General features: G+C 41.4%; 1 protein-coding gene and 2 pseudogenes across 1 annotated transcript; 1 reads left to right on the top strand and 2 right to left on the bottom strand.

The window, feature by feature from the left end:
* Window positions 1-448: 448 nt before the first annotated feature.
* Window positions 449-3,493, bottom strand: LOC120112532 (neural Wiskott-Aldrich syndrome protein-like). Its single transcript, XM_039132101.1, has 2 exons — window positions 3,476-3,493; window positions 449-968 (listed from the first exon to the last, which is right to left on the bottom strand). The coding sequence occupies exons 1-2, from the start codon at window positions 3,491-3,493 to the stop codon at window positions 459-461; spliced, it is 528 nt and encodes a 175-aa protein (XP_038988029.1). The 3' UTR covers window positions 449-458.
* Window positions 1,516-10,727, top strand: LOC103709491 (annotated as a pseudogene).
* Window positions 10,728-12,342: 1,615 nt separating this feature from the next.
* LOC103709534 lies at window positions 12,343-17,707 on the bottom strand (annotated as a pseudogene).
* Between the last annotated feature and the right edge of the window lie 783 nt (window positions 17,708-18,490).

Here is an 18,490-nt window from a genome sequence, read left to right as displayed (position 1 = left end):
CAATTTTGGAATCCATGTCTAGGGGAAACTCAAAATGAGATGCGACACGACCACTACGTAGATGCATAAAATGAATGACCAAATGTATGAGCTGACCAACTATAAAGGTTCCTAAGTAGACCTAATGCATGAAATGAATTCACAATTGCAAAGTAAATGCTCAATATAAACTAAAACTACTCCCTAGCAGATAGTTATTGCAAACTGAAAATTAATATAATACGCAGGCTAACAAGTAGCTGCAAACAAGTAGTACCAAGTTCTCGGACTATGCAAGGTGTCACGGAGCCACATATGTCTTCTCAATTTGATCTAGCTCCCCAGTTAATATTAAAGAAATGTGACTACTAGGGTTTCTGGTTGTCTTGTGGATGTATGTGGTTGCATGCGTTGGAATATATGGAACTTAATCACCAAGCACAAAATTTAATAAATAATGCCAACTTAAATGAACAGGTTTAACCGGCGGGGAGGAGAAACAGAGTTGATACCAGAGCTGACAGTGGCGGTGCAGCAGTCGACGGCAGCGACGGCAACGCGGCGGCGCGGCGGTGAGCAACCCGGCGGCGGCGCGGCGGGGCGGCGGCGGTGCGGCAGTAACTAGCAGCGGCCAAAATTGATGCAGGACGATTGGGGCGGCCGGCAGTGAAGGCTGTCAGAGCTGACAGTGGCGGTGCAGCAGTCGACGGCGGCGACGGCAACGCGGCGGCGCGGCGGTGAGAGCAACCCGGCGGCGGCGGCGGTGCGGCAGTAACGAGCAGCGGCAAGCGGCGGCACGGAGGAGGCGTGAGCGGCGCGCGGCGCGGTGGTGCAAGCAGCGGAGATGGCAGCGGCGGTGGGACAAGGGCGGTGGCGCAGAAAGCAGTGGAAGGCCGCGGGAATGGTGGTGGTGGGACGGTGTGAGGCGGCGGGAAGCGGTGATCGGAGATGAAGAAGAAGATCGGGAAATAAAGAAGAGGGGAAAAGAACTAAACCGCGGCACGTGCGTGACTTACGCGTCACGTGCAGCGCCTTTTTTTTTTTATTTTTTTATTTTTTATTTTTTTAATAACCCAAACGGATTCGGGTTATCGGGTTAACAGACCCAATCCGTTAATGTAGTCCGATCCGCAATATAGAAATTTGAATTTTGAATTTTTTTTTTTTTTTTTTTTTTGAATTGGTTCGGGCTAATGGGTTAAGGGTTAACGGGTCGAAAGCGTACCCGTACTGTGGATCGTCTTCCACCTTCGACCGGCCGTCCGCTTTCGCCGGATCTCGCCTGATTTTGCGGCGGTGGGTGCGGGAAGACGTTGCGCCGGTGGAACGGGGTGCTGGTGCGGCAGTGAACGGGGTGGTGTCCTTCTCCGAGCTTCGTTCACGGGCGGTGGCTTCCAATGGTGATTCGGCGGCGCTGCAAGGTGAGGCGGTGATTGGCGCCTGTGTAGCGGCGGCCGGAAGGGAAAACGGCGAGAGGGGGGGGGAAAGAGGGAGAAGGCGGCTTATTCGCCGCTCGGGCCACTGTGGGGGTAGCCGGCGACGGGGTTTTCCCCTTCTGTGCAGGGACCGAGAGGGAAGGGAGAGGGAACGGAGACGGTGGTGGAGGCGGCGGCGGTGGGGGGGCGAAGGCGATCTGTGGATTGACGCCCGAAGACAGTCGACCGACGGGAGGGTTTTGCCTTTTCTTTGTTCTCGGTGGGTGAGGTGATGAACAGGGAAGAAAAAATTGAAGAAATGGAGTGACCCTTCTTCTTCGGGATGCGTGCCGTGCGACGACCTTCCGTGCGTTCCGGCGTTTGCGGTGCAAATGATCTAGCAAAATACAGGTGAGGAAAAGGCCGAAAAGGAATCGGCGGGGGTCCGTCCATAAACTGGATCCTTCGACTTCAGCAACAGAGGCAAAGTCAGCCCTGCTCTGATACCAAAGCTGATGCAGGACGGATGTACGGACTGGAATGCAGAGAGAAAGAGGAGAGAAAGAGGGGAAGAAGAAGAGAAAGAGGAGTGGAGAGGAGGAAGAAGAAGATTAATTTTCATGCAATCATTCATTGAAAAAAATAACAAATGCATGCCCTATATATATATATAGGGCCACCAAATAACAAATAAGTCCCAATAAAAAACAATTCGAAAGAGGTCCTCACAAGACAATATGCAAACTAATCCTATCAAAATAAAAAATAAATAATAATAAAGAAAAACATCAATCAATCCAGCCACAATGAAAGTGGTTGGACCGTCTTCCTGCGACGACCATAATCCCGCAAAATAATCAGTCCAGTATTCGTGTCCGCACCAAAAACGAGTCCAAAATATATCATCCTTAGAGCACAAAGTTAACATCACATATTAGAATAAAGTCTCCATGAAACTACTACAATCAGTTACAAAATCACTATCAGTTATTGTACCTCAGTCTAATCTATACGTAGCTACCTCGCTGCCGACTTGCAGACACACTAGAATGGACCCAACACTGGAAAGCAAAGTAAAAACCCGGTAATAAATACATAATTTATTGACCTGAGTTTATGAAAAAAAGATCAAATTCCAAGGTAAAGACAGCTCTGTTGGTGGAAGATTTTGTGTTATAAATTGGAAATCTGGGTCTCTGGAAGCTTAGTTTCTAGGAGAGGGACATGCTACACTAGTGTAAGCCTCTCAGGGCATAATTTCTAGGCTCCACTTTGACCTACTATGCTCTATTTTAGTTTTAACTGGGCATTAGCTTGGTGGTCACAACTCCTGTCTTCCAAGCAAAGGGTCAAGGACTAAATGCTTCTTCAATCATGTTATTCCATTTCGACCCTGCTCAGGATTCCTAGAGAAAAAAACTTCTGAATTTGCAAGTAAAAATAAAATAAGACATGTCCGAATACCTCCTTTAAAACTTCGCTCTTTCTTTTCTAATTGAGTGTAGGAGATCAATAGCTTCTAGCTCTAGGAGTCCTGAGATATCATCAACAGCCAAAGGCTTTATGCCAGCCTCATGTGGAAGGATGCAAATGTATGACTAATGTCTTGCACATGTGATGCATTTATTTTTCGAGGACGTGCTAAGAAAAAACAGGAAGATGAATGTAGCATAAGAAGGAATACTTTTGATTTTTTCTTGGTTCTGCAATCCAATTTACCCAATATAATGCCAAACTGGTTGAAAAATTTCCAAAATTGCATGTTAACAAAGCTGTAGGCTGTGACCAAGTTCATGCAATCCCATTTTGCCGTGAGATTATTCAACTATAGAGTTTTGATGTGAACCATCACTGCATGCGAAGAAACTGCTTTTTTTTTTTTTTTTTTTTGCTAAAACATGTAGATCAATACTTGATGAGTATGGATAAATTCAACAAAATCAGAAAACAAAATGTCTCGGAGTGCCCAGGATGACTTTCCATCTCCAGCCTACAAGGTACTACCAGAATAACTAGCCGTATAAAGCAATCACCTAATCCGCAGCTTCATTGGCTTAACTGCATTTGCCTTAACTTTTCACCTCTTTTGGATAATTCATATCCCTTAGTGATTCTTCTATTCTGCTTAAGAGATCAAATGCCAAGTCAACTGGAACACCAAGAGAAGCTCCTCTTGCTAGCTACACCCCAAGAGTGTTGATGTGCTCATACATCCATGTAATTTTATGCTTTACATTCAGGTCAAAAGAATCATGGGAGATTTAACAACTAAAAAACATAGCAGAAACACCACCATCAACAACAACTAGAGCATCATCAACATATAACTCATAATTTTCGGGAAAACAAAAGAAGACACAAGCATTTTGCAAAATTGTGGTGGAATTATTGTCCAATTTAAACTACACAAGAATAACTTAAGTCTCATTTGATAGAATAATAATTCATAATTTTTTTTTCCCAGAGAGAGAGAGAGAGAGAGAACATTATAATTCCAACACCCGATCTAAAATTTCTTATATGCTCTGCATGGAAATTCGTGCAACGAGGCCCAATGGCAATAACCAAACCCAACATAGCCCACAAACCCAAACTATGCCGCTACCATTTGCCACCGCCTCGCACGCCGCAAACTAATACACAAAGCAGTTTAAATTTTTTTTAAAAAAGGTAAAAGGCCGAGGAGATGTTGCAGGAGTGCGTGCTCTCGGCTCGGCGGACTCCGCCGAGCCTGGAGGAGGAGGACGGCGACGACGAGTCCAAGACCCGGAAGCAGGCCTCCCTTGCCGCCCGGAACTCTATGCACGCCCGGCTCGCTTCCGCCTCGCACTGCCTCGCCGTCTCCCTCTCTCTCCTTCTCCTGCTGCTGGTCGTCTCATTCCTCTTCTTCCGCTCGCGCTCCGTGATCTGTGTCCCCGCCTACGTTTCCATCCCCCGCACCGCCCTTTTTGAGGCCAGCCTCGAGGGCCTTGCCTCCGATTTCGGATTCCTCGGCGTTCCCTGGTGTAAGCCCTTTAAATCTGTGTTCTCCTTCTCTCGATCTGCGGAAATTAGGGTGTTTTGAGGTTTAATTGCTTGATTTGTAGCTTCTTTCGCTGATCTGAGGAAAAAGATTGATCTATTTTTGAGTAAATATTTTAAAGTTTTATTTGATTTGGCTTTATGATGTGATTCGATTCCGTGATTCCGTGTCCGGAAGAATCTTTTGTTGCCTTTTTGGATTTCTAGCGTCTAATAAGTTTTGGTCGTTACTTCTCAGGTTTCAGATTTGTCCGGTTTATTTTGGTAGTGTAGATGAGATTACAATGAGAATTATGGTAATTTTACGGAATCTTCCAAAAAGTTCGCTCCTCTGGTTGAGTCAATATGGTTTCCATCTAAGTTGCCTCTTCTGTCATGATTCTTTGGTAGATCACGAGTTTATTTATGGAAATTTAAAATGCTATATCGATCATTGCTATCTCCTCAAGGCTTCCTGTCTTCAAGATGCCATTTTTAAAAAAGAAAATTGTTCGGCTGGGTGAACTAGAATAATAGATTGAAACTAATATTACTACAAATGCAGTTTAAATCTTAAGTATAGGTTCCAGATTGTAATTTTTTTCTTCTTTCGGGACCCATCAGCTTTATAGCTTGGTGATTGGTTATATGAGGTAGAATTTCTCTTCCATTCCATGGTTTCTTAGTTCTTGTTCTTGGCAAAAGGCAGATCGAAACACGGCAAAACAGTAGAATGGACGACAAAGGATCTAATCAAAGGCTTGGAAGAGTTTGTACCGATCTATGAGACCCGTCTAATCAAGAACAACATGTACGGGATGGGCTTTGACCATAGCTTCGGACTCTGGTTCATGGCCCGTTGGCTGAAGCCAGATCTGATGATTGAGAGTGGAGCTTTCAAGGGACATTCGACGTGGGTCCTTCGACAAGCAATGCCAGGGACACGGATTATATCGCTGATGCCCCGACACCCTGAGAAGTATCTGAAGAAGGGGCCAGCCTATGTTGATGCGAACTGCACTTCACTGGGAAGGATTTTTTGGATTTTGGAAGAGTCGACTGGGGGAATGTTATGAGGAAGCATGAGATTTTGGATCTCAGCCGGGTGCTCGTATTCTTTGATGATCACCAGAACGAACTGAAGAGGTATATGCATGCCCTATATTTGGTCCTCTTCTATCCAAACACAAATAATCCATATTACATAAAAAAACTTTTGTATATCCTTTTCTGGTTTACTCAGCTCAAGTGTTACTGAAATTTTGCTTTTTGTCCCCTCATGTTCCATGGAACTTTTCCATTTCTTGGTGATGTTTGATTTTATATTTTAATCATTATCCAGCCTTGCAATTTACAAATTATACCTGTTAGTGATCTCTGCAAGAGCATAAGAGAAGAAGTTTAATAACTTTTTTAGTCTTCATTTACTCCTCTAGCATATATATCCATAAGCTGTGGGTGTTGATTTTGTGTTTGCTGAAACAGATTAAAGCAGGCACAGAAAGCTGGATTCCGGCATCTTATATTCGAGGATAACTATGATACGGGAACTGGAGATCATTATTCCCTAAGGCAAATCTGTGATCAATTTTATATTAGAGGTGCATGTTTGTATTCTTCCTTGGCTTTTATGTGCCATATATTACCTATTCCTGCGCTTTCATGGATGCAAGCCAGCTATCCATGGAATATTTGTATAAATACTAGAGACTTCATAAAGTTCAATGGATAAAGCAGTCCGAACTTCATACTCACTGTTGTGTTTCTTGATCAGTTCGCTGACACTTTGAGTAATACAATTAATAGGCGACATTGTTAAAACCAACTAACCATGGAATGTACATTAGGAATGTTGAATCTAAGACTAGGAAAGTGTCTGTTATCTTAAGGATGAGCTTTTTTGTTTTGGAAGCTGATCTTTCAAAGATTCCCGCATTAAGCATGATTGTGTTTTAGTATAGGGTGTGGTTTGGTATTCAAGATTCTACTCAAGGTCCGCAATCTCGATACCGGATACCATATTGATACCTCATCAGTTTGGTACGATATAGTCGGTATGGTATAGCACGCATCATGTACCAACTTAGCTTTCTAATTACTTTTCTCAATTTTTATCCTGGTACGCCTCAATATAGATCGGTACGCACGTCAGTATGCACCTCGATACGCCTCAATACAGGTCGGTATGCCTTGGTACGAGGCGGTATAGGGCAGTACGGATCAGTACGAAGGCGATATGGGGTAGTACGAGGCTTGTACCGATTTAAAGTTGAGTTTTGTTTGGTTTCCTTCTAGTAGGGTATGCCCGATATTGGGCGGTACAACAAATCTTGGTTCCACCAACTAAATTTTGAAACATCATCGCAAGAAATGTCTATTTAGTGTATTATACCTGCTTGCCGGTATATCTGCAAACTTGCTATTGCACCATCCTCCAATGCTAGATAACCACACCTAGTTGACATGCCGAATGCCATGCCTTTTAATTGTCAATGATTTGCTGGAAAATCTTACTTAACAAGCTTTTTCTCATATGCTTGATAAACAAAAAATAAATATTGTATTTTCAAAGCTATCTCTGGAAACCTACTTGAACCAATATAGGAATAGATTATTAAACCATTTGAACCATTTGTTGAGGATCACATCTGAGATGGGATAATTAGTGAGAAGTAGGAGGCATGATATAGATGGTTGCGCTCAAAAACCTTAATGGCTCAAGTTTTTAGGATGTATTGGGTTCTGACATGTATATCAAGCTCTTTTGGTATTAAGACTTCTTGTTTCCTTAACAAGTGGTATTAGAGCTAATGATTGACAATCCTGGGCAATTCTTGGTGGTGTAATTGTGCCGCAATCGATAGCTCTTGTAGAATGGTAATATGCGGACTGGTAGAGCTAAGTCAAAGGAGTTGCATTATGCTGGGTTGATGCAGCAAACTGAACTTGATAGAGCATGGTGATGGGTTGACCATAGGCTTGGGCATTTTCTTGGAAAAGAGAACTTTTATAAAGGTGTGGCAAAAAAATGCTTTTGAAGAGCGAGACTCGTAGTCTTGAGCTGTATCATATTGTGGTGAGATGTGGCTCTTGGATGGAATGGTTGCATGTAGTGCACTCAAAAGAATTATTGGGCGCAAATTTTGATTCGAGAGTAGTAGATTGTACTCGAGGGGAAGTTGAAATTTGCTCATACTTGAAGGGGTGGAATGTGGAGGATCATATGTGAAGTATAGTTCCAGATGGAATAAATTAGTGGGAGGTAGAAGGATTGATATAGATGTTTGGTTTCAAAACATAATGGTTTAAGGTTTTGGCTTAAGCAAGTTCCAACATGTGTATCAATCCCCTCTGGTATTTGGACTTCTTGTCTCCTTAACACCATGGCCAGGAATAACTCTTCCCTTCCTGGAAACTATTGATCCGTTGATAAAAAGCTTCAGAGATGTATGATTGCATCAAGTTGCTCTCACATCCTACAGAGCTCCATCAAACTATCCCTTGTGCCTGCATCCTGTCATCACAGGTTTTATTTTGTTTCCTTATTGGACATGCTTTATTGCTGCCTTTTTATATGTTTTACATCTATATTTTCTGGACATGGAATGGATTTTGAGACTTCGGCAAATCTGGCATGATGTCTCATGGGATTGGTATATAAATGGGGTGGGGTAGGGAGATGGTGGTGTTTGAATTTGATACCCATGTTTTGGAAAGGATAGTTTAGGAATATTGATTTTGCTCATTTAAAAACTGGAGAAGCATGATAGTTCCATGCAGAGGCATAGTATCTATCTTCACATTTTTCTAACATCCACGCACCCCTTCCCCCCCCCACCCCCCTCTCCCTTTCTCCTCCTCCCACTCTTTTTCTCCTTTAAATACTTTCTTATCAGTTTCCTGTACATTCTATGAAGGAAATAGGGAAACTGCTTAATCCTAGTGCTTGTTTATCTTAATTCTTTTCAAATTCCTCTATAGTTGCTACTGCTAGTGCATTGCATTTTTTTTTGGTTTGGGGGAGGGGGGGTAATTATAAAATTTCAATTACATTTTATATAAATTATAGAATATATTGTTAAAAATGGTATGGTATAAAATGGATGGATAGGAGAGAGGAACCTAAAAGAGAAATATTACCATTTGAGTTGTGTTCTAAATTGAATAGTTCTATCAATTTAAAATTCTAAAGTTCAATGTTAAGTGATTTAGAATAGTTGAATTGGTTTGTGATTGGAGAATTGAGTGAATAAAGTAATCAAATTAGGAAACATAGATAATAGCATGCTACTCCATTTATCTTCTCAAAAAAAGAAAAGAAAAAAGAAGGCATTTGTTGACTGGCCAACTTTTCATTTTTGCTAAGATTTGTTAAAGAGAGGCTGATAGTTTTTTTAAAAAAAAAGGCTAAGGGCGTTGATGGGATATAGAGGGGAATATGCCAAAATTCAAGACCGTCATTTTTTTCCAATTTATGGGTCAGAAAAGAAAATCATGATTTCTTACAAGATTTCCACTCTCATGGTTCACTGCATGTTGATCTTTCTGAAAGACAACCTTATTTTCTATATATTGTATTTTCCACTCCTGCTCACCGTTTATGGAAGACTGCAGTTTTTTTTTTTGAAGGAGAAAAACAGTCTGAGGTGTCATTATCCATTTCTTTTAACTCGAGAATTGTAGATGGTTGTCCCCAAGAGCTCTCTTCCCTCATTTTGATAATGAAATTCAGATTCTCTTTCCTTATCTGTTGTCTTCAAGAGATATTTTTCTGCATGCCGGTTCCTTGAAATTCTCTTCCATCATACTCCATCTCCTCAATGAGATCTTTCCTTCATGCTGGTTATTGTGATATCCTGTTATCCTTTAATTTTCCTTTTATGTCTTCTTATCTAGTATGAGTACCTCAGCTGATAATTTACATCTCCTTGTTTCTATTCCAAATAAAAAATCTTTTTTTCATCATCTTCTCTCCTTAACCTACTCTGTTGCTGTTTTTCCTATAGATATCTAAATAATTGATCATCATGTTGCAAATCACCATGGGATCATGCAGATTATCATGAAAGCCTTGTTGCTTCAACTATAATCCTCAAATCTTAATGGTGCATCGCCAAGCAAACTACTTGATGTACATGAAGGTGGCACGTGATCTCATGTTGGTCTCAAATAGTTTCTCTTGACAATCTAAATAGATCATCTTCCAGAATATGGATTGAGTAGTTGTGCAGGTGGGAAACATTGTTCAACCAGGTGAATATACTTGATAGATGGAAGATCAGTAAGTTCTATGACATCCTTTAGACCTGCATAGTGAGCCACATGGCTAGCTTTTCTGTCTACTCTTCTCCTTACATGTCCATTCTGAGCCATTACTATGAAATCAATACCACCTGCAAGTCCAGCACAGAAATCAAAGCCCTGTACTGGCTGCACAGAACTGCTATTGGAAAATACATTTCTTGTTTTGAGTCATCTGGATCGTTTTTCAAAAAAAAATGGTGCTCATTGTGTATTTAAGCACACCATTTAACAATTTGAATAATTGGTGTTGTGTGCAGTCAGTGAGTTAGTTGCATTGCAATGAGTAGGGGCAAGGGTTGATAATTTCAGACTTGTTTCTTCTGCTGGTCCTTAAATACCTTAAGTATATTTTCATTTGACCGGACATTGTGAATTTGTGTTTTTATTGTAGGTGGTGGGCATAGCTGCTTCAAAGATAGTGACGAGGCAAGAATAAGGATGAAAAGAAAAAGGTTCTGGGAGAAGGCTGTTGACATTGATGAACTATGCGGGGAGGGGGAAGCATGGTGGGGTGTCAGAGGATACATGCGTGATGACTTTAATCACAGCAATAAGGTGATATCCTATGCAGAACATTTCCAAAACAGCAGGTTTGTGGAGTCAGTGTTGGATGTATACTGGGAACTCCCACCAGTGGCTGGTCCTTCCCTTACCCATCAAAGTAGATATGACCCTGCTCGTGCATATGATCCAATTGTTGAAGATGGAAGGTATGGTTTATTTCGGAGTCTTGGTTTAGCAAGACTTGAAACCTCAGTATTTAATGGATACACACAGATGGCATATCTTCAAATATCCACCCCGACCTCTTAAGTATATGGGGTCGCGTAATTGATGTGAGATGAATCTAGAAAAAAGGGGGGTTCCAGTTATAATTCAACACTTGTAGATGCCTTTTGTATGGCATGTGGAGTCTATAATCTATTTCATCTGTTAGATTGTTTCTCTTTTACTTATGCATGTGTACTCTGATTTTTGTAAATACTATATGTTTTGATTTTAATGGGTTTGCAACATCATTATCATAAATAATGGACTTCTAGAGTTTTGCTTTGTAAGTTAATTTTTTGATTATAGTTAGGCCTTTTAGCTTTCAGCATTTGTTTTTCTTGTATCTGCATTGTCGTGCTAAATTGGAAACAGTAACTCCTTGCTAAGCCATCCCTGCCAATGTTGCACTTGCTTATCCTACCTCAGGTAATTCTCTCCACCTATCCTTTGAGACCATATTTTGGATTCATAAGTTACAACGTTTATAGGATGAAAAAATAAACTTGTAATTTGTGTTATTGAAGTCATGCCATAGAGGGATCCTATCATAATTTGTCTCTATTGTTTGTTGTTTGACTGCTTGCAAAGAATTATATAGGAAAATTTTACTGCAGTCAGCATTTGTGGGTCTTCTGTCCCCCACTTCATCTCCCCTGTCTACCTCTCTCTCCATTTCCTCTTGGTGGTCAAATTGGTGGTAGAGAACATGTATGAAGCTGCGATTTGCAAAGAGGTTTGAGAGGTGGAGGATGGTTTTCTGGTGAAGAGGTAAATAGATAGGTGCATGTGCTACTTTTTGGGTGTTCATTACCGGGGGGGCATATGTAATTTGCAAGTTTGTATGCTTGTTTTTAAAAGGAGCAAATGTATGCTTAATGCAGAAATTACCTTCTTTCACTCTTCATGAAGACAACTCTCCGATAGTGGAAACGTGGAACTATTAGAAAGACTTATTCAGTCTCTATTACCAGAGAGATCATATTTACATAACGCATGCTAGAGAGGCAGGCAATATGTGAAGTTGTGGCTTTCGCCTATTGCAGAGATGATGGTGGAGAAACATAAGATTAGCATAGCTTCAGTTTCTCTATTTTTAATTTACAATTCTATATCTGACACATTATTACATGGTTGGATATTCTGGTGTTTCCATATATGTGGAGCTCATAGAAAGCAAATGTCAATTCTTTGTCATGTCTTAGAAGTAAACTGTACCTTCCACTTGTATTGTCCTGGTCTATTGACTTGGTAAGTCCCATGATGAAGAGTGGAGACCCAACCTAGTTTCCTAGCTTAGAAATTCATCGTTAGCATACCTGTAATTGTTCTTTTGCTGTTTGTGATGATGAAACCTTTCCTTTCTTGTAGCGTAAAGTCCTTGATGACATTATATGATGAAGTTTGTTGAGTTGTTGTACACAAGGTTTGCCATTTTGATATCGGACCCCGTATCAATACTATTCTATTATAGTATCGGGATGCTCGGTATAGGGACCTGTTCGGTGTATCTAATATTGGTATGCCCTGCATACCGCATGTCTATTCGGTATCGGTATAAAATGGTACGGTCGATATGCACCAATATGGCCAACCTTAGTTGTACATGATAGTTTTTATTATTATTATTGATCTTGAGTCTTGTTTCCTGAATCTTGCTGTTCTTTTCTAGACATACTCCTCTTCTGAGATAATGTATGCCTATATCAAGGTATTTTTATCTCTTCCAATATCTAATGAATGGCAACTTCAATGGTTTAGTCATTACTGATCCAAGCACCTTGAATTCAAACTAATGCCATTTTTACTCATTTTATCAATCACAATATCTATTTATTAATGCCTTGTGCTGCAGAAAACAATTTGAGAATTCTCATCAGACATAATTACTGTACTAAGATTCTGTGTATCTGCACACCATAGCTTCATTATAAACTAGACCTGGCTTCCACAAGTATCCTTCAGCTGGATTGCAATGCCTATCTTCTGAGCAGATGCACTGTCCTTCCATGGCACACCCGTCAACTTTGGTCAATTCTTTCCCAAGGAGTATCTCATCTGACCACTGGCTGTCAAACATACCTTGGGGGTCTAGTTGGCTCTTTGCTGAAAGAAACGCGCTCAGGTTTGGATACTTTTGTTGCACACCTGTAAAAGCAAGATTTATGTTCTTGGCCCAGTGAGGCTTCGCTCCATGTTTGAAGAACGCCATCTGCTCCACCTCTTCCCAAATGTCTTGATTGTGCCTCGGCGTCAAAGGATCATCAGCTCTATAGTAGTTGATATCCACGACAACAGGATCCTCGGATTGACCAAGGTATGCTTCAGAACTCTTGATGAATCGTATTAAAAATCCGTTGTAGATATCTACACCACAGAAGTTCTTTGGATTCTGGTCTCTTAGCTTCTTGACATCAAGAATGAAGTCTCTGAATTTTGAAGCAGGAAAGATAGCTGTAGTCTCGTAGAAGAACAGTCCTTTGATACTAGGATCCCATGCACATGAGCTCATAGTGTTCCATGATGGCGAGTGTTGACAGGCTCCCGAGGTCTGCATCTTACCCTGATAACCCACAACCGGGTAGCCAGTGAAAATGATATTGTTCTTCAAGCCATTGCCCACTAATTTCTTAAATCCTATCTCTGTAGCTGCCAGGGTGCACCTTCCTTTGACATTCCTTGATTTCTCTAATGCCTTCTCTGCATAACATCATGAAACGTCAGTTAACTTTGCTGTTCTTTTGCCAAGGATACAAGTATGATTCTTTTGATCTGATAGGGTTTAAATGTACCTGTCGATCTCACTGCAGTCGAAACCGCGATGAGATTTGACTGAAACCCAATGAAGTCATTCATACCATCACCAGAGCTGTTCAAGGGAACTCGATCATCGTATCTGTGCACAGCTTTGTGCTGTGATGGGTACCAGGTGATGTCTGGAAACTCATGCTGATGAGCAAGATCGTGGAATTCATCCTCCAAGTGGCTGTCATCTTTGAAAGAGTAGGTAATGCTTCTTTTGAATCTAGGTTCTAGTGAGAGGGTCACCTGCAGTTTTTGATTCCAAACCTTCAGAATTAGTCCGTTGATTAAAATATGAATACCCAACATATATGATAACAAGTTTGCTTTTTTTATTTTTTTAGGTGGGGAATCAGATAAGTCAGTCTCTGAAAATTGTTTCATGCCATCAATTCCGGTCAATGTACAGGTTTTTTATAGTGAAGCAAATGTAGCTGATACCAAAAGGAAGAGGAGAAAGGAAAAAAAAATGTCGTTTTAATAAATTTATACATAACAATACACTTATGAACAGATTTTGCAGTAGCAGGAGCCTCTTGCCCTTAGCTCAGCACCTGTACTTTTATAACTTGTACTTTTTCTTTTTTATATTCCCAGCCAAACCTTAGTGAAGCGATCCTTGCATTGGGTATGGGGGTTATGATTCGAAATTCTGCTGGAGGCACTGAGGTCCGTTGAGATTTTCGAATTTTTTTTGGAGCTCATTGAGCTAATCTGGGTTGGACCCGGTTTTTGGTTAATGACAGAGATTTGGACCTTCAGGTTGTAAGAAAATATAAAATATATAAATAAATTTAGATTTTTTTGCATCGATATCCTTCTAAATATCAGATTTTGCGTGAATATCCTTCGAAAATTGATATTTGCATGTATACCCTCGTAAAATACTTGTTTTGCTATTCTATCCTTTTTTTATTCTTATTTTTGCATATATACCCATGCCATTTAACGCTGTTAAAAAATTAACGGTTTCAAATTAAAATGACTAAAATATCCTTAATGGGTAGGCATGCAAATAGAAATTTATATAAGGGTATACAAGCAAATAGTAACTTTACAAGGATATTTATGCAATTTTCTATATTTAGAAGGATATACACACAAAAAAATCATAGAAGATGGAAAGAATTTAGATACATTAATTAATGTGATAGCCTTTCTAATCCTTTATAACAGTCAACATCAACTAACAAGCTCTTTTGTTTTTTAAAGTAGTACTTAAGTCTTGTAGAATTCTTAACCTTCTTAAAATATCCTCCAAATTTTACTTTTAATTTGAATAGTTGTTGCTCCATTTAAGAACCTGTACACTGAATAAATAAATATACACGATATAAATTGTAAAAGAGAGTGCTTATCAACCAAACATATCCTAATAAAATAAAAGAAAAAAATATATACAGCCATATTATGTTTCAACAATCAATCAAAAATGGGTGATATTTCGTTTTTCTTATCTTCAAATAAAATATATGATATGCAGTTAGAAATCAAAAAATAAAATTTTAATGTAGGTTCACAGTGAAAACTAGAAATGAAATAAATCTAATCTAATTAATCTCCCACCAGAATGGTTCTAATCGACTCGTTCGACAAGGATCATCAAAAAAAAAAAATATTGGTTTTCTGATTTCTGATGCGAGTAGCCATGTTGATCCAAACTCGCCTCATCGGAGTCACCACCCGATCCCACCAGCCCTCCATCCCTTCCTTTTCTCCTCCGCCTCTTCTCTTTCTCTCTCTCTCGTCTCTAAGACTCTAACCAGTTCTCGGCTTCGGGCTTGGGCCCGTGATCGGGATCCCGATACGCGGGGGGCGGGCGGACGCCCGAGGGGGGAGGGGGAGGCGAGAAGCCCGCGGGCAGCGGGGAAGCTGCCGTGGGGGCGGGGGTGGGGGGAGGGGGGGTGGGTGGTGGTGCGGGGGATGGGGAAGCCGGGCGGGAAGCCTGCGGGGCGGGGTGGTGGTGGGGAGATGGGGTTGGTGGTGGTGGTGGGGGTGCGGGGGATGGGGAAGCCGGGCGGGAAGCCTGCAGGACGGGGCGGTTTGGGGGGGGGCGGGGTTGGTGGTGGTGGTGGGGGTGCAGCCGTGCGGGGGATGGGGAAGCCGGGCGCCGCACGGGGGGGCGGGCCGGGGGGGGGGGATGTGGGCGGGGGATGGGGAAGCCAGGCGCGGCGCCGGGGGAGGGGGGGGAGGGTTGTGGTGGAGGTAAAGAGTAAGGGTAGTAATGTCATTTCAAATTTTAATTTTATTTTTAATTAATATAAATATATATTTTTTTAACACCGTTAGAACAACCGTTATATTATGGATATTTATACAATAACAGAGTTTTACGAGGGTATACATGCAAATATCAATTTTGAAAGGGTATTCACACAAAATCTGATATTTAGAAAAATATCTATGCAAAAAACTCATAAATCTACCTCATCCTATCAGCTTAAGCTTTTAGGAAAAGTTGTGATTTCAAGTTGAAATCACCACTTTTCCTAAAAGCTTAAGCTGATAGGATGAAGTAGATTTATTTATATATTTTATATTTTCTTATATGGGTAGAGTTGTAATATCACAGCAAAGCTATCTATACCCTCTTGATGGTTTTGAGAAACCCGAACTAGTGCCGCCCTCACAAAATGAATGATATGCACATACATAAATATACGTTACGAAGAAAATCTTTGGAGATTAACTAAATAATTGAGAATGCAATTGATAGCATTATAATCCATTGAAGAGAGGAAACCAAATGTTTTGTTTTCATGCATCTAGAAGGGTTGGAGAAGACTATTGATCTATCGACCCTGTGAATTTGAGACCTAATATCTAATCATCGATCTCATGCCTGACTCTAGCTTATGTGTGAAACCTAGCCATGGTGGTTGGGTATCTATAAAAAAAAATAAAAATAAAAATACATTGTCCTGTCTTTGTCTTGACAAGAGACCTTGGGCATTTTGTTTTGCTAATGATTTTGATGAGCAATAAAAGACAAACATGCCACTTCACCTCAGTATCTGGTGTTTTCCATCGCTTTTTAAATGGAAAATAACTTTCCTAGAAGCCCCACCAAGAAGGCAACGGATCCTTTGCCCTGGGCTTCTGGGCTCGGAAATAGCTTCATCCAGGTTAGGATAGGCCAAGGGAAACGAGGTTATGATAAGACGATGCCAAGTTGTCGACCATCGGCCAATCTTAGAGCTCATTTGGTTCATGGAAAAAGAAGAAAAAAAAGTGTGGTCAACGAAAAAGTAATGAGATATTTCTTGTTTGATTGAAGTTTTCAAAAGAGAGAGATAGAAAAGTTGTATTCTCATGAAAATATAATTCTCATGTTTAATGAAAAAGTCTTTTCCATGAGAAACATGGAAAAGTTACTTTTCCATGAGCCGAAAATCACTTCATTTTTATTTTTTTTCAAAAAAACCTTTTTAGCATTAAAAAAATATTAAAGATCTAATTTTTATTAAGAGTATAATAGGAATTACACATAACTTTTTCAGAAAAGTGGATGGTCAACCAAACATAAGCACTCTGAAAATCTATCACTTTTTTATTGTCAACCAAACATGTCAAAAATACTTTTCTAGGCATCTATTTTCTAAAAATTTACTTCTCAGAAATCATATTTCGAAGAAGAAAAATGCTTTTCGGAAACCAAACGAGCCCTTAATCACCATATGTAGTATACGGTACTAATACCAGCATCAATGAAGCAAATAAAATCCAAAGGATTTGTAACCGACCTTGGAGATGACTCCCAACAGCCCCAGTGACACCCTCGCCGCGTTAAACAGCGGATCTCCTTGCACCAGCCTCACAATCTTGGCATACCCTTCCGAGCTCCCCGCCGGCAGCACCAGGCTGAGCCCAACGACGTGGTCGTGCACCGCCCCGCCCTTCCCCCACCACGAGCTCCCGTGCGACCCCGTGCTCACCACCCCGCCGACGCTCACCCCCTCCCAGTACGGCGCCACCACCAGGCTCAGCCCCGCCGCCTCCACCTTATCGATCAGATCCCTCAGCCCCACTCCGGCGTCGGCCGTGACCGTCAGGTTCTCGGCGTCCACCTCGATCCCGGTGCTGTACTTGGCCGTGCTTATAAGCGTCGAGTTCTCCGACGGAGGACGCGCTAGCTTCGGGATGGTGTGCGAGAACCCGCTTACTACCTTGACCTTTTGGTTCCTTTGGCTGGCCTGCGCCACGGCGGATGGGAGCTCCTCCTCGGTCATCGGGTAGGCGACGGCTTGGACCCAGCATTCCTTCCGGTCGCCCCACACGCCTTAGGCGTTGGAGAGGACGCAACCCGTCGCGTTGCATTTGATGGGGGGAGCCGGCGGCCTCGCCAGGGCCGGCGCCGGGCTGGAGACTATTAATGCAAATAGGCCATGGAGGAGCCAGACCAGGGAGGCCATCGCGGAGTCTTGGGTGGATGGATCTTGTGCGACTCTTCCTTGGGTTATAGGTTGGAGAAGGAAAGGAGTACTCTTCCTTGGGTTTTTTATTTTTTAATTTTGGTACACTCACGAGAGTGCAGCCCACAAAATTAGAAATAACAAAAATAGTATAAAGAAGACCGGGAGATGCACTCGCTCAAAAGACTACATATATTGGTGGAGCAACCGCATCCGACCGGTTCCGTGCCTCCGATTCTGAATCTACTCAAGCCTTCTTTAGAAAAAAAATACTCATAACACTCCTCGTATAGGTGATGCTTTTCTTATGTTAAGCTTTGAAAATGAGAGCCTGGGATAAATACGCTGCATTATTGAGTGTTTATATTTGATTTTTTTCCCCATATGTGTGGAAGGAAGTCGCAGAATATGGAAGTTTCCAGCTAGCGGCCAAGATGGTGCTTTTATTCATTGTATATTATTGCTTTTGGTCTTTCTCACAGACCGCTGCTTGTGATGCCTGTGCATGGAGCTAATGGAAGGTTCTCATGTGAATGCCTGAATGGAGATGGCAATCCAGTATTACCAACGTGCATCTCAATTGTAGGATTTTAATCGCCGAGTGCCAGCTTGTATTTTTTTTTTTTTGGTGCAACCAAACATATCTTAAGGATTTCCACTCCAAATGACTCCACTTTGATGCAGGTGATAAGTACTTTCTCTTTAGCAATTGTGACCTGCTTTTGTGATTGGCATTCTGTTGTAAGAAGCCGTTATCGTATCGCATTCATAAAGCCATAAGCTGATATAAATAAATTGCGCGAGATTTTG

This window comes from Phoenix dactylifera, chromosome 11 (genome assembly GCF_009389715.1).
Source record: "Phoenix dactylifera cultivar Barhee BC4 chromosome 11, palm_55x_up_171113_PBpolish2nd_filt_p, whole genome shotgun sequence".
In the NCBI taxonomy this organism is placed as follows: domain Eukaryota; kingdom Viridiplantae; phylum Streptophyta; class Magnoliopsida; order Arecales; family Arecaceae; genus Phoenix; species Phoenix dactylifera.
This window is presented reverse-complemented; position numbering and strand designations above follow the sequence as displayed.